The 14,843-nt window shown below is 45.5% G+C and overlaps 1 protein-coding gene across 1 annotated transcript in view; it reads left to right on the top strand.

The window, feature by feature from the left end:
* The window catches only part of SH3BP1 (SH3 domain binding protein 1), a 37,498-nt gene that overhangs the window by 9,289 nt on the left and 13,366 nt on the right, over positions 1–14,843 (top strand). Inside the window, exons 2-6 of the mRNA XM_088652096.1 lie at positions 4,141–4,183; positions 6,180–6,284; positions 8,666–8,742; positions 10,782–10,893; positions 13,603–13,679. Coding sequence (XP_088508222.1) covers positions 4,141–4,183; positions 6,180–6,284; positions 8,666–8,742; positions 10,782–10,893; positions 13,603–13,679 — 414 coding nt within the window. The remainder of the gene's footprint in view (positions 1–4,140; positions 4,184–6,179; positions 6,285–8,665; positions 8,743–10,781; positions 10,894–13,602; positions 13,680–14,843) is intronic.

Here is a 14,843-nt window from a genome sequence, read left to right as displayed (position 1 = left end):
GCAGTGCTTTGTAGGGTCTAAGAATGGGTGACAACCACAACATACATTTAAAACATACTGCTTAAACAGTCATGGGGAATCTTGGGGACTGTAGCTCATTGAGGGTGCTGGGAATTGTAGCTCTGTGAGGTCAGCACAGTCAGGGGCCTAGGAAGATAGGGGCGGTGGGGGCGGGCCGCCCCAAGCGGCGGGCTCCAAGCGGCGCCATCGCGGGCACCAGCCCCGCCCCCCCAACGCACGCCCCGCCCCCGGAATGCGTGCCACGCCCCTCCAGGAGGAGCACCACACCCCCGGAACATGTGCCAAGCCCCTCCGGGAGGTGGGCACCAGCCCCACCCCCACCCCCGGTTCCGGAGCATGAAGCTCCGCCACTGAGCACAGTTGACAAACTGCATGATTCCCAGGATTCTTTGGGGGAAGCCATGGTTGTTAAAATGGTACAATAGCATTTAAGTGTATGGTATGGATGTGGTTCTCATCTCAAGGCAAGTTCAAAGGTATCCTGTATTACTAGCCGCTGGGAATACCCAACCTTTAGCATGAAGAATTCAGCTGGCAGTCTGAAGGAAGGCAGGAAAGCAAGCCAGACTAGAGTGGCAATATATGTGTTGCGAAAAGAGAGGACATAGATTTGCTTGCAATTTTGCATGTGCTATACATATAGAGATAAATTTAGAACTAATTATTACAATTTAAATAGAAATACAGTATATTTCATCATAATGAGAAAGATGGGATAACCCCCATCCATCTCCATTCAGTCTGTCATACATATGTCTCAGCAGCAGTCTAGATTTATTGCCTTGAAAAACATAGTCATTCAGAAGTATGTGCCAGTGTTTTCATACATTCAAGTTGAGGGGGATGGAGAGAACCTAAAATATATACAGAAACATTGGAATTACCGTGTTTTTTCGTGTATAACACTGGGTTATTTTCCTAAAATAATGTCCAAATTTTGGGGGCCGTCTTATACATGGATAGATCTTCCCCCATTTTCTTAAATCAGAGTCCCCCAAAATAGGGGGCGTCTTATACATGGGTGCATCTTATAGACAGAAACATATGATACTTTCATCTGGATCACTGCAATCCTCCTTAATTAGGACAATCCCCCCAGCATCTACTAATTATTTTCTTTACTTTTTTTACCAATTGACGACAATTTAGAGTAAACAATTTCCTTAATTTTTGGTGTATAAACACCCCCAAGTACTTAAAGACTCTGGGACAGATAGGAATTTCATTAACCACTGTATATCCAATTGGTTTCATGGTTTGATATTGGGGGACAGTATACTAGACTTTTCAAAGTTAATTTTAAGGCCGCCCAGGCATTCGAATGCACTGAGTTTCCTTTCCAGTACATACAAGTATTGCTATTTCAGACTCACAGCTGTCCATGGAGGCGCAGGTCAATTCTGTGTCCAGGGCAGCTGTTTATCAGCTCCATCTGGTACACAGGCTAAGACCCTACCTGCCCGCAGACTGTTTCACCAGAGTAGTGCATGCTCTGGTTATCTCCCGCTTGGACTACTGTAATGCGCTCTACATGGGGCTACCTTTGAAGGTGACCCGGAAACTGCAATTAATCCAGAATGCGGCAGCTAGACTGGTGACTGGGAGTGGCCGCCGAGACCACATAACACCGGTCCTGAAAGACCTACATTGGCTCCCAGTACGTTTCCGAGCACAATTCAAAGTGTTGGTGCTGACCTTTAAAGCCCTAAACGGCCTCGGTCCAGTATACCTGAAGGAGCGTCTCCTCCCCCATCGTTCTGCCCGGACACTGAGATCCAGCGCTGAGGGCCTTCTGGCGGTTCCCTCACTACGAGAAGCCAAGTTACAGGGAACCAGGCAGAGGGCCTTCTCGGTAGTGGCGCCCACCCTGTGGAATGCCCTCCCACCAGAGGTCAAAGAGAATAACAATTACCAGACCTTTAGAAGGCATCTCAAGGCAGCCCTGTTTAGGGAAGCTTTTAATGTTTGATTGATTTCTGTATTTTAATATTTTGTTGGAAGCAGCCCAGAGTGGCTGGGGGAACCCGGCCAGATGGGCAGGGTATAAATAAATTATTATTATTATTATTATTATTATTATTATTATTATTATTATTACCCAACACAACTCAGCATCATCCACATAAAGTTTCAGCATATGTGCTTTTCCCTCTGCCCAGAAACCTTCAATGTCCTTCCAAGCCAGGGAGTAGAGAGGCAGGGAAGAGAGTCTGAACTGATTACAGCTTGATTTTGATTTGTACACAGAGGGGGGGGGGTTGTATCTGTCTGTCAGTCTTTTTATCCATCCACCCCATCTTTTATGCCAATGACCTATCAAGGTATCTAACAGTGATTACAATTTGAAAGCATTAAGAGCAGCTCATGTAAACAATGAAAATAAAATAAAACTAGCAAGAGGGGGGGAAGAGACTCCGCCCAACAACTAAGGGAGATAAATCTTTTCTTTGGGGCTCCTGGCTGCCTTCCAAAATCAACATGGGCCTTCGCCTGTCACCAGAATATCAGCAGCAAATGAACAGAATGAAATTCCCCTGGGAAGGGTGTGCCAGAGCTTTGGTGCCACTGTAGGAAAGGCCCTGTCCTAGGTGATCCCCCGTCATGCTTCAGACAGCATGGGAATTAAGAGCAGGGCCTATTAATAACCTATTAACAATTGGGTAGGTACATAGGAGAGTTGCATAGGCTGAGGGTCCAGGTGGAACTCCTTGGTGTCTTTTGTCACCTGCAGTATTTCTCTTTGGCCACAAAGGAAGCAATGTGCAGCCAGTAGCTCCCTCTTTTGGCAAACTGGTATGGCACTGGCATAGGGAGTCAAATGCCTGGGTCTGGCAGCCCCCTAGTCCTAGTACCTGGTTCAGGACCCCTAGAGCATTAGGGTCATCCAGTCTAACATTCTGTAGCATTATAATCTTCCATTTCATTTTATGGGTGTTTTGGGTCAGGGGTTTTGTGCTAAATGCTCTGATTTTCCCAACAACAGAAATCATAATCCAACATGCCCTTCTATCTTTCTGAAACTCCTGGGCAGGCAAAGGTAGCAACGTTCTAGCAGAAATCAGACTCCTTTTCATGAAGTATATGGCATGAAAAAGACAAGAAGATTAAATGTGAGGGACAGAATAATAAGGTTAAGGACTGTAGTCCGTAAAGTAGTTGTTAGCACTGCATGGCCAGCAAAACTTTCCTCCTCTCTTTTCTTCACATGTGTCCCCTAAAGCCCATTCTCAAGGTTACCCCAATCCTCCAGAGCAGATTTGAGTGGTTGCATGGGGAGGAGAGAGGATGGGAAAGTTTCATTGTGCAAGCAGAAATCTTTGTGCCAACGGAATCACTTCATGGAGCGCTGTCCTGTGTTCAATCATGTAAAAATAATTCTGGACATTCTAAGCAGGTAGTTGATGGATTTGGAAATGGAAGTCCTACTCAGTCGGGAAGTTCACCAGAGGACCTTACCATAGCTGCCAAGTTTTCCCTTTTCTTGCGAGGAAGCCTATTCAGCATAAGGGAAAATCCCTTAAAAAAAGGGATAACTTGGCAGCTATGGACCTTACGCCAGTCATTCTCTCTTTTCCAGGGAAGGATTAAATGGGATCTCCATGATATATGCTGCTCACAACTCCTCAATAAAATGGCCTGGTACAAATGTGATAAATAACACAACAGAGATGCAGACAAGCTCTTCCTACTGTCCAATACTGATGTGTTTGAAAATGTCAAAATATAAAAGCCCAGTGCTTCCCCCCCCCCTTAAAAATAATTGTTTAGGGGTATTCTCGTTTTCCTACTCATATTGGAATCCTGGCCCTCAATGAGGCCAAACTTAGATTCACAAAATGTTTAGGGGTATGTGTACCCCTGCGTACCCCCCCCCCCCCGGTAAAAGCACTGTAAAAGCCTAATAAACACAGACAGAGCATTCTGTCTTATTGTACAAAACAGGAGGCGGATAAAATAAGTGAGTCCTGATATCGAAGACAAGTTTGCCAGTATCTATTACTTTGAAAGAACTTTCTTCTGATTTCCCCCTCTTTCCCCCAAATAGAGAAGGTGATAAAACATATAGCATTAATGTATAGTTTGTCTCTTTGACTCTTGTTTTTTGCTGCCTCTTCCTAGAGCCCAAGAAACAGCAGAATACTTGACAGAAGACTTGCTACAGGTGAGGCGTGGGTCTGATCAGTGGGCATGTGCTTACCTGTACCTGCAGGCATGGAGAGAAAGAGTCCCTTGTCTTCATGTGTAATTTATTTGCTCTCTGCTTATGCCTGAGTCACAGGACAGTTTTGCTCTGGGTTTTTACCCACTCCCTGAAGAATGATCCAGATGTTCTAGTGGGAGAGATGACTTTTAAGCTTCAAAGAGCAACAAACATTACTGTTAGAGTGGGTCCCAGGAGATCTCAAGAACTCAGAGCAAGGGACAGATTTGAAAGCCGCTAGGGCAACTAATTGGCAAAAGAATGGTTTCATGCGCGCACACACACACTCCCCACCCCACCCCCTATTCTGTATCACAAAATCTGCACTTCTGTGATCTTTTTAATGTCTGTAGTACTAAGCCTATGAGATAAAACCAGGCTGCTAAATAGACAGTAAGTTACCGGTATGTAGAAGAAAGTACAGTATTCCACAGCAAACATATTCTTGCCTATTTGTGCTTCAATTTATTCATGCGGGGTGCATTCTGCAGCATGATGCCATAACTAACTCAGGGTTGCAGGAGTTATTAGTATCCCTGGCCAGGAGCATGAGAGTAAAGTAGTACAGTAGAGAGAAACCAGGTCATGGAATCTGATTGCATCTCTCTATAGCATGTTAAGAGTTGCAAAGAGCCATCAAGTCCAATTCATGGCAGGATCACATGGCCTTGACAGGTGCCAACCCATCCATCTTCTCCTTAAAGATCTCAATCAAGCAAATGAGAGCCCACTCCAGTTAATCTAATATTTGAGGAGTTGCATAATTCAGAGTTCCTAGGAGCTGCCTTATACTGAGTCAAGCCTTTAGTCTATCTAGATCAGGCACCCCCAAACTGTGACCCTCCAGATGTTTTGGCCTACAACTCCCATGATCCCTAGCTAACAGGACCAATGGTTGAGGAAGATGGGAAATGTAGTCCAAAACATCTGGAGGGCCAAAGTTTGGGGATGCCTGATCTAGATGAGTACTGTCTACAGTGACTGCCAGTGGCTCTCCAGGGATTCAGCCAGGAGCTTTTCCCAGCCCTGCTGGGAGACACCCAGGATTGAACCTAGGACCTTCTGCATGCAAGGCAGATACTCTCTGAATGTGCCACTGTCCTCCTCCAGGCATAATTGACAAGGTGTGTTGTAGAACAGTGTTTCTCAACCAGTGTGCCTCCAGATGTTTTGGGACTACAACTCCCATCATTCCTGACCACTGGTCTTGCTAGCTAGGGATGATGGGAGTTGTAGTCCCAAAACATCTGGAGGCACACTGGTTGAGAAACACTGTTGTAGAAGACTAGAGATGGACAACTGAGAGGCAGAAGAGCTGAGTAGACAGGAATGGATGAAAGAATAATATGGTGCATATCAACTCAGCCCTTTGAGTCCCTTGACAAACAGTCACCCTTAATCTGAAGACCTAAATGCATCATTTTCTTGGGCACTCAAGCTTTCTCTTTCATTCCTGATCTGAGCACATGTTCCTATAAATGTGTGTATAGATTGCATCTGTTTACTTAAATTAATTGTGTAGCTTTTATGGGCTGCAAAACCTCTGTGACTCTGACAGTTCACCTGGAAGCAATCTCAGGGTGGGGTGCATACCATTGACAGGTCAGTGGGTGGTAGCCAACCAACTTTTACTCAGAGCAGACTGTTAACATTAGGTCCATTCATTTCAGTGTGTCTGCCCTGCCTAAGAGTCAGTTGAATAACCACCCTTTCTGTTTTCAAATATCTTTACATTGGTGGGAGCCAGAATGTGCCATGAAAAACAGAGAAATCAGAAACCCAAATGTTGTCTATAATGCCAAAATCTGCATGGAATCTTGTGGAAGATGAACGGAACAAGACACTTCCCTCTGCGGTGTTGCAGGAGATCTTGGAAAGAGAGAAACACTCTCAAACAGGGACAGATGCAGTGGGGGAGTCTTTCCCCTCATTTTCTTTCACTCTCCTTTTCCCCCAGATTGAACAGAGGATTGAACCAGCCAAACGTGCTGCTCACAATGTCCAGAAGAGGCTCCTGGCTTGTCTCCAAGGCCAATATGGGGCAGACATGGACAAACGGGTGGTAAGAGCATTTGCCTCTCTTCTTCCAGCCTCCAGTGAACCAATGATTATATGGGAGTTCAGTGGTTGGCATATTTTTCTTCCTTAAAAGTGACTTAGGGTCATGGCACAGAGGAAGAGGGTCTAACCCAGGAATAGGCAACCTGGTGCCCTTCAGGTGTCCTGGACTACAACTCCCATCAACCCCAGTTTGGCCACAAGGGTCAGGGACGATGGAAGTTGTAGTCCAGTCCCATTTGGAAGACATAAGGTTGTCTTCCTTTGATCTCTGGGTTGTGTTCACATTACTGCCTTCAAGCCCAGCCCCAATGCATTTCATAGCTCTTCACATCAGCACAACTTCATTAGTGTCAGATTCATTTCTGTTTGTGTAAACACCAGGGGTCATTTTGGATAACGTTGTGTGAACACGGATTTAAAAACCAGCACTGGAAACCCAGTGAATGCACAGTAAAGAGGGGGTGTGAACAAAGCCCTTAATCTTTGCCCTGGGCCAGTTCCCCAATACAAATTCCTCTTTCTGCAGCTCGTAGCTGCTTTGAATGGTGGGGTTTTTGGATTGTGACTACAGCACAGGGGCACAGGAGAGATCCTTCTACGGCTGTTTTATAAGAAAAAGAAAGAAGACAGACATTGAGATTCCTAATCACAGATCTCCAAGTTTATTTTTAGACCTAGCAGTCTCTCTTGGTAATCCCCCCCCCCAAAAAAAATGTTTTGAAATCAGTGTTAAAAATCAGTGCTGCTTTGAAAGGTTCGTTCTGCTATCCTGATTCAAAATGGTATCCAGTTGTACCCAAACAGAGACGAAAACCTGCCCTTGATCTCAGGAACTATCTTACAGAAATTGGTCGCCATGTCTTAAGAGGTGTTTGAATGCATAGTGAATGGACAGGCAACTTTCCAGTATATATATATTTATATAGGCTGTGTCCACACACTAGGGCCTGAATGTGCACGTGGGTTGATTTTTAAAACACCTGCAGATCTAATTCAGCCAGCTCTGCAAGATTTTGTCTTTCATAGAAGGGGATGTAAACAGGCTTCCTTGATCTGTTCCAGGGCTTGGCATAAAATTTAATCTCTACAGGTATATCCAGATTGTTGGGCGTTGTGTAACTTTCTTTTGACAACTGGCACTAAGTAACAACCAAACCTATGATCTGTCATCTTTGGCTAGCGTTCCCTTTGTGGGTTTCATAACATGTGTGCTTGTGCTCAGATATTTTTGTGGGGGTAGGGGCAGAGGGGTAGCAGCTCAGGTAAGGCGACCCTGCTCTTCCTTTACACAATCATCTGCTTGCTTGCTTTTGCCTCTGGACTAAATCCCTAGTACAGTGGTACCTTGGTTCTCGAACCTAATCTGTTCCGGGAGTCCGTTCAACTCCCTAAACTGTTCGACAACCAAGGCACGGCTTCCAATTGGCTGCAGGAGTTTCCTGCACTCAAGAGGAAGCTGCGTCGGACGCTCGGCTGCTAGAAAATGTTCGCAAACCGGAACACTTATTTCCGAGTTTGCAGCATTTAGAAGCTGATTTGTTTGGCATATAAGCCATTCGGGAACCAAGGTACCACTGTACAACCCTTCAGAAAGGAACATGCAGATGTGGTATGATCAGGCAGTGACAGCTGTTGTTCCTTCAGCATTGTGCCTGCCCTTGCTGAGTTTTAGGCCTTGGTAAGTGCCTGGCACTGCCAACAATTGACACTAAACCTTGCTGAGCTTTTCCAGCTATTTTTAGTGAAATTTGCCAAAATTCGCAATTTGCACCTGGACATTGTTTCTGATGTCCAGTATATGTTCTGCAGGTGCTCCTCAATTACTGGAGCGTTTAAAATTTTGTTCCCAATTTGCATCATAGTACCACTGTGCCCACATTGATAATAGGCAACTTGCTATTCCCCCCCCCCAATTGCTTTCAATTGGCATTAAAGCAAGCTACCTAGCATAGCATCCCAAGTTTTCTCCACCTTACAAACAATGTAGTGCACCAAATATTTGAATGTTCCACTAAAGCAGCTTGTATTTTTTTCTTAATTGGTTTTTAGTTAGGTAAATAATGTGTTCTACCTGCTCCCATGCCTGTATTTCAAGAATATTTTCATATTTTGTTTAAACTCTGTTTTCCTTTAAATTGGTCTACTTCCTATTTCCGTTGCATCCAAGTACATTTCTCTTGCCAATGAAACAAACTAGGCTACAAACTATTTGATCTGGTCTAGCTAATTTCACCACCCCATTTACTTATATGGGACATGGGGTAGCTGCTGCAATTATGAATTTTACATTGGCAGTGTTGGAGAGCTTCATGTTTCAGGAAAAGGCTGTGGATTTATCTTGTTTGCTCACTGCATCTTCTCACTTTCCAATTCTTTCTGCAGAAAAAATTGCCTTTGATGGCGCTATCGGTGACCATGGCAGAAAGCTTCAAGGAATTAGACACAGATTCCAGCCTTGGGTAAGAATCAGTGTGTTTTGTAGATTAAGGTGCACACAAACTGTTGATCTGTAGAACATAAGAAAGCAATGTACGTACTCACAGGAAGGATGCCATTATTTTGTTTTTGTTTTTTAAATGTATTTATTAAGAATTTTCTGAAGCAACAAAGCATACAAAAATACACATCTACAAAAAAGAAAAAACAATACAAAAGCAAAAACAAAGTACAAAGTACAAAAAATACAAAAAGAAAACAAAAGTTCTAACTTATAACACTTATTTCCAATCTAATGACTTCCTCATTCCCTCCCCTTCTGCGATTCTTTACATCACTTCTGTAGTAAAGTCTAAATCTTATATAAATTCTACTTATTACTTTAATGTTCCCTTATTTTCTATCTTTTACATCTTATCCTTTCATATTCTATCTAGATCTTATTTCTTAATAAAATTATCTTAATTTCTAACTAAACTTATCTCTTACCATTATATTATCTACAACCTCTAATTTATCTCCCTCACTTCCCTTATTCCTAATCTACTATACACTTATTCTTTAAATAAATTTTGAATTTCTTCCAATCTTCTTCCGCTGCTTCTTCACTCTGATCTCATTATTTTGTCATGGTGGTATGAAAAATCACCACTACATTCTAAATCGGGGATCTTCTTTGCAAAATAGAACTGTGTTTGTTTGTTTTTTTATTTTTAAAAAACGCAGTGAATTTCTTAAAAGGCAATACCCTTTCTACTTAAAATATGGCTGACATTGATCTAGAAACCTTTCTGCAGAAGTAGAACAGCAAACTGAGGGGTCCCTGCATTGGTGTTATATCACAAAATGTGTTTGCACTGTCTGTTTACCATGCCTTGCTTTGGGTTATGGCTGTGTGCTTTAAGGTGCATCTCAGGTATAAAATCTGCATTGCCATTCAGCTGCTGAGGGTCACTAGGTTGTTCTAGATGACCTGCTTATTGAGCATTCATCCTGATTTGCTTGCCCAAAGCTTCTGTGAAGGTTAGGCGATGTACAGTTTTTGCTGAGCATCCGTTCTAATCTGTTTGCAGGGAGGTTATATGACAATGAGCATTCATCCCGATTAGTTTGCATGGTGGTTATACGTCTTCTCAGTGATAACCATTTCAGTCCGTTTCCGTTACTTTCCTAACTGCAAGAAGTCCACTTCTTTCCTAATTGAAATTGTTTGCGCCTTAACCTGGTCTGCGCCTCAGTTCCTCCCACAAAATATTGACAGTCTGGAGGCAACCACTGACTGATATTGTGCCACACAGGCTGATCTCCAGGTAGATCCATTTGATCTACCTTTCATCGGGTAGGTGAAGCATCAGAGCTGAACACAAAACATGACATCTGGGACGTGTGTTTTTGGGAAGGGCTGTGGATCAGGCCCTGGGGCTCAAATTAAAGCCTGCATAAGTTCTATAACCCCCAAGTGCAGTGTTTCAGAACTGGGGTCAAACTAGATGGAATGGCAACTGGTTGCTTTTTTGTTTAGTAAATGCAGTGGTACCTCACTAGACGAATGCCCTGCTAGACGAATTTTTCGCTAGACGAATGGGTTTTGTGACCGGAGGTTGCCTCGCAAGACGAAAGTTTCCCATAGGAATGCATTAAAATTCAATTAATGCGTTCCTGTGGGCAATAAATAAATAAAAATTCAATGCATTCCTATGGGATTCGCAAGACGAATTTTTCGCAGAACGAATTGACTCACAGAACGAATTAAATTCGTCTTGTGAGGCACCATTGTAGCTGCTGGGTATATAAAATGGCACCACAGTGGTGGGGGAAAGAGAGGTTTTAACCCACCTTTTTTTTTTACTGCAAGCATATTGATGTTTTCACACACACAATAACATTTCCCTCCCACACCCTGCAAACTCCTTTACAGTGATGGTTTAGTTCTGCCAGATGGAGCCCCAAAGAGAGAAAGAGCTCATTGAGGACTCATACTCCTCATTTTTCAGGCCGTTGGAGAGGTATTGGCTCTGGTTATATACACTACTGTAACTCTTCCTTCCTTCTTTGCTTACAGGAAAGCTCTCGAAATGAGCTGTTTCATTCAGACTATGCTAGCCAGGATCCTTGCTGAGTTTGAAATGGCCCTCGAGCGAGACGTCCTACAACCCCTCAATAAACTGAGCGAGGTATCCTTCATCTCCCTCTGTTCTCATCTTCCGTTTCCCCTCTTTTCTGCCTGGTCTTCTGGCAAGGGCGTACCCACCATGCGGCAAGTTAGGGCAGCTGCCCTACTCTAGAAGCAGGGCTGGTGGGCAGAGGCGGAGCACAGCCCGGCGGAGCGCGAGTTCGCCATTCCCGCCGCACCCTCCCTCCAGCTCCCCGGCGCGCCCTCAGGCAAGGCCAAGCGCGGCGGGGAACCAGGGAGCGCGGCGCGGTGGGCGGGAACGCCGAACTCGCGCTCCGCTGGGCTGGGCTCCGCCTCCGCCCACCAGCCCTGCTGCTAGGGAGGGGCACAGCCCGGCGGAGCGCGAGTTCGCCGTTCCCGCCCGCCGTGCTGCGCCCTCCCTCCAGCTCCCCGTCGCGCCCTCTGGCAAGGCCAAGCGCGGCGGGGAACCAGAGAGCGCGGCGCGGCGGGCAGGAACGCTGAACTCGCGCTCCGCTGGGCTGGGCTCCGCCTCCGCCCACCAGCCCTGCTGCTAGGGAGGGGCACAGCCCGGCGGAGCGCGAGTTCGCCGTTCCCGCCCGCCGCGCTGCGCCCTCCCTCCAGCTCCCCGTCGCGCCCTCTGGCAAGGCCAAGCGCGGCGGGGAACCAGAGAGCGTGGCGCGGCGGGCGGGAACGCTGAACTCGCGCTCCGCTGGGCTGGGCTCCGCCTCCGCCCACCAGCCCTGCTTCTAGGGAGGGGCACAGCCCGGCGGAGCGCGAGTTCGCTGTTCCCGCCCACTTTGTGGCCCCTCCCCTTCCGTGCCTTGGCCCCTCCCCTTGCCCCCCCCTAGTTTTGATCCTGGGTACGCCCATGTCTTCTGGTTGTTCCCCCTCTGACCCTCCTTTGCTTTCCTCCGCCCACCCCACTCCTTATTGCTGCATGTAAAAAGCTGCCTCCAGATGGGTGTCTCCTGGCACTGACCAAACATTGCTCTTACACTGTAAGCTACAAGAAGAAGGGCAATCAACTTTCCACATTCTTGGGAAGCTCAAGCTTTTTCTATGTGTACATTCTACCGTGTTGTTCTGTCCAAACCAAGGGGGGCGAGGAAAGCAAAGATCCAGTTCCCCTTAACTGCCCATTTGAAGATAAACACATATTCGCTACAACCTTTACAGTGGCGACTGACATTTTTATTACCCATCAATTTGAATAAGTGCTAAAATGCTTTAAAAAGAAATTTGCATAGTGAAATGTAGGGGTGAACAAATCTGCCAGTTTTGGTTTTTCACACTTTCTCGTTTTTCCATTTTTAAGTTCCGTTTTTCACATTTCCACATCACTTTGTGGTTTGTTTGTTTGTTTGTTTGTTTGTTTGTTTTTTAAAGCCCTCATGAACATCCATGAGCACTTTACTGTGACTTTCTCCTATGTACACATTTTCTATGCCATTTCCCCTAATATACACATTTTTGCAGACCAATTTCCCCATAATGCTGCATTTCTGTACGTTATTTTCTAAATTATTGGCATTTTGATACCCTTTTATAAGTAATAATGCTATTTTTAAAAAGCCATGGAGGGGAGGAATCCTTTTCAGACCCTGCAGTTTTAGCAAGATGGTTAAAAGTGGTGAGCAGAAAAGAGGTTCTGTCATATTTATTTCTTCATATGAGCATGGTAGGGTATGAGCTCTATGGAACACTCATTTATCTGTTTAAGGAATTGTTATCATCCTCTTCAGCCAAAAAAAGCTTGCATAGAAACCTAGGGTGACTCCAGAGAATGTCAGTATTTTTCAAGTTCATGCTTTAGGTTTGTGCATTTAAAGTGGATTAAAGCACTGTGTTGCCCAAGCACAATAAATCCACTTAAAACAAAAACAAAAACACTGCATTTTCTGATGACTTCTGATGCTTAGTGATAACCTGTGTGGCAATGGGTGCCATTCTATTGTGTGCTGACTTGTGATAGTGACATATTGCACAGGTGAGCCTACCACAAGCCGGCACACATTTACAAAAGTGACATATTGCACAAGTGTGCCAAGTTGTGTAGGCTCACCGGCGCAATGTGTCACTACCCATATCAAAGCCCTGCTTTGCATCTACACCTGTGGAGGTTGCACTGCTCTTCCGTTCTGTAAAAAAAAAATCAGGCTTTTTTGCAGTTTGGGAAAAGTTGGAGGAACAACAGGGAAAAACACAGGATGGCTAGGATTGGCAATGTAGATGCACTTAGCACTAAAGGTTCTAAGGTGCAGTGTGGCTGGTGGGGGAAATGGAAGTGAATGAAGCACAGTGATTCCACATGTATGGAAGGGCTTCCGCTCAGGGAAAGAGCATCTGCTCTTCATATAGGAGGTCCAAGGTTCAATCGCTGGCATCTTCAGGTGGGACCAGGAAGGATGGACGCTTGAAACCCTGGAGAGCTGTGGACAATACTGAGCAAGTGTTATGTACCGGTACTGAGCTGAATCCTAGAACAATAGGATCCAGAATGCAGCAGTCTGATTGGTCTGCAGGAGCCACCCAATCCAGCTCCAGGTGGAAGTGAATCGGCAACCTGATTGGCCTGCAGGAGCAGCCAATCAGGCTGCTGGCAGAAGTCAATCCGCAACCTGATTGGCCCACAGGTGCAGCCCTGAACGATCAGTAAAAGCCTAGTCTGGAAGTACTGGTGGTAATTCCTAACCAACGGGCAAGTGCTACTGGTGTGTGACTCATCCTTCCCCATCCCCATCTCTTCCAGGAAGAACTGCCCACCATCCTGAAGCACAAAAAGAACCTTCAGAAACATATTTCGGACTGGAATGCCATCAAGTTCCGGTACTGAGAGGGGGAGGGGAGGGGAGAGATGGTGCGGGAAAGCTTGACAAATTCAGCAAAAGAGATCCATTGGGATCTGGCTGCTTTTGCCCAAGAGCAAAAACAGAACTAATTCCTTGAAATGTGGCCCTTCCTCAGCCATGGGTCCATCATCATCTTTGGGAAGTCATTTTCTGTTACATCAGCTCTGCTTTAAACATTCTCTGTGCTGCTCAAAGGCCGTGAAATAACCGAGTAACTTATTTGTAAAGGGGATTGTAGGCTGACACAGATGGTTCTGCACAGGGCCAGCTGATGAAGCTTCTGACTCGACTTTAGTCATCATCCTTTTTCTAAAACAAACAAACCGAAAAATGAAAAGGCTGGGGAAGATGGTGACATGGGGGTGGCAGAAGCATCAATCTTTCAGTGTTAGATCAACATGGACACTGAACTGATATACACCCTATCTACTGAGCCTCTTGGGCTTGCCGATCGGATCCTCACAACGGGGTGAGCTCCTGTTGCTCGGTCCCAGCTCCTGCCAACCTAGCAGTTTGAAAGCACACCAGTGCAAGTAGATAAATAGGGACCGCTGTGGCGGGAAGGTAAACGGTGTTTCCGTGCACTCTGGCTTCCACCACAATCCTCTGTGCACCAGTAGCAATTTAATCATCTTTGCCACTTGACCTGGAAAGCTGTCTGTGGACAAGCGCCAGCTCCCTCAGCCTGAAACAAGATGAGTGCCGCACCCCATAGTCACCTTTGACTGGACTTAACCGTCCAGGTGTCCTTCACCTTTTACCTTTACCTTTACCCTATCCATGTCTCTAATGGCTATCTCCACCTCTTTGCCCATTTAGCTGTGTGTCAACAGAACCTGCACCACCGCACACACACTGTTTTCCTTGCTGGTCTGTATAAAAAACACACATACGCAAAGACTGTGATCACATGCAGTGATACCTACCTTTTTAGTTGTTAATGTTTTTATTTCCACATTCAGCAGCAAAGTACCTCATTGTCACTTCGCCAAGGATTAAGCCAGAAGGAGAGTCACTGTGCTAGTTCTCTGGCTGATGAGTCACTGCTGCTTACCATGAGAGAGAGGGGAAGGGGTGTTGTAGTGTTGAGCAAGTCAGGTCAGTGTGAACACAGCAGCAGAGACCACCCAGCATTCCTGCT

Source organism: Zootoca vivipara, chromosome 9 (assembly GCF_965207765.1).
Source record: "Zootoca vivipara chromosome 9, rZooViv2.hap1.1, whole genome shotgun sequence".
NCBI classification, from domain to species: domain Eukaryota; kingdom Metazoa; phylum Chordata; class Lepidosauria; order Squamata; family Lacertidae; genus Zootoca; species Zootoca vivipara.
The sequence above is the reverse complement of the archived record's forward strand: the minus strand, read 5'-3'. Positions and strand labels throughout refer to the sequence as shown.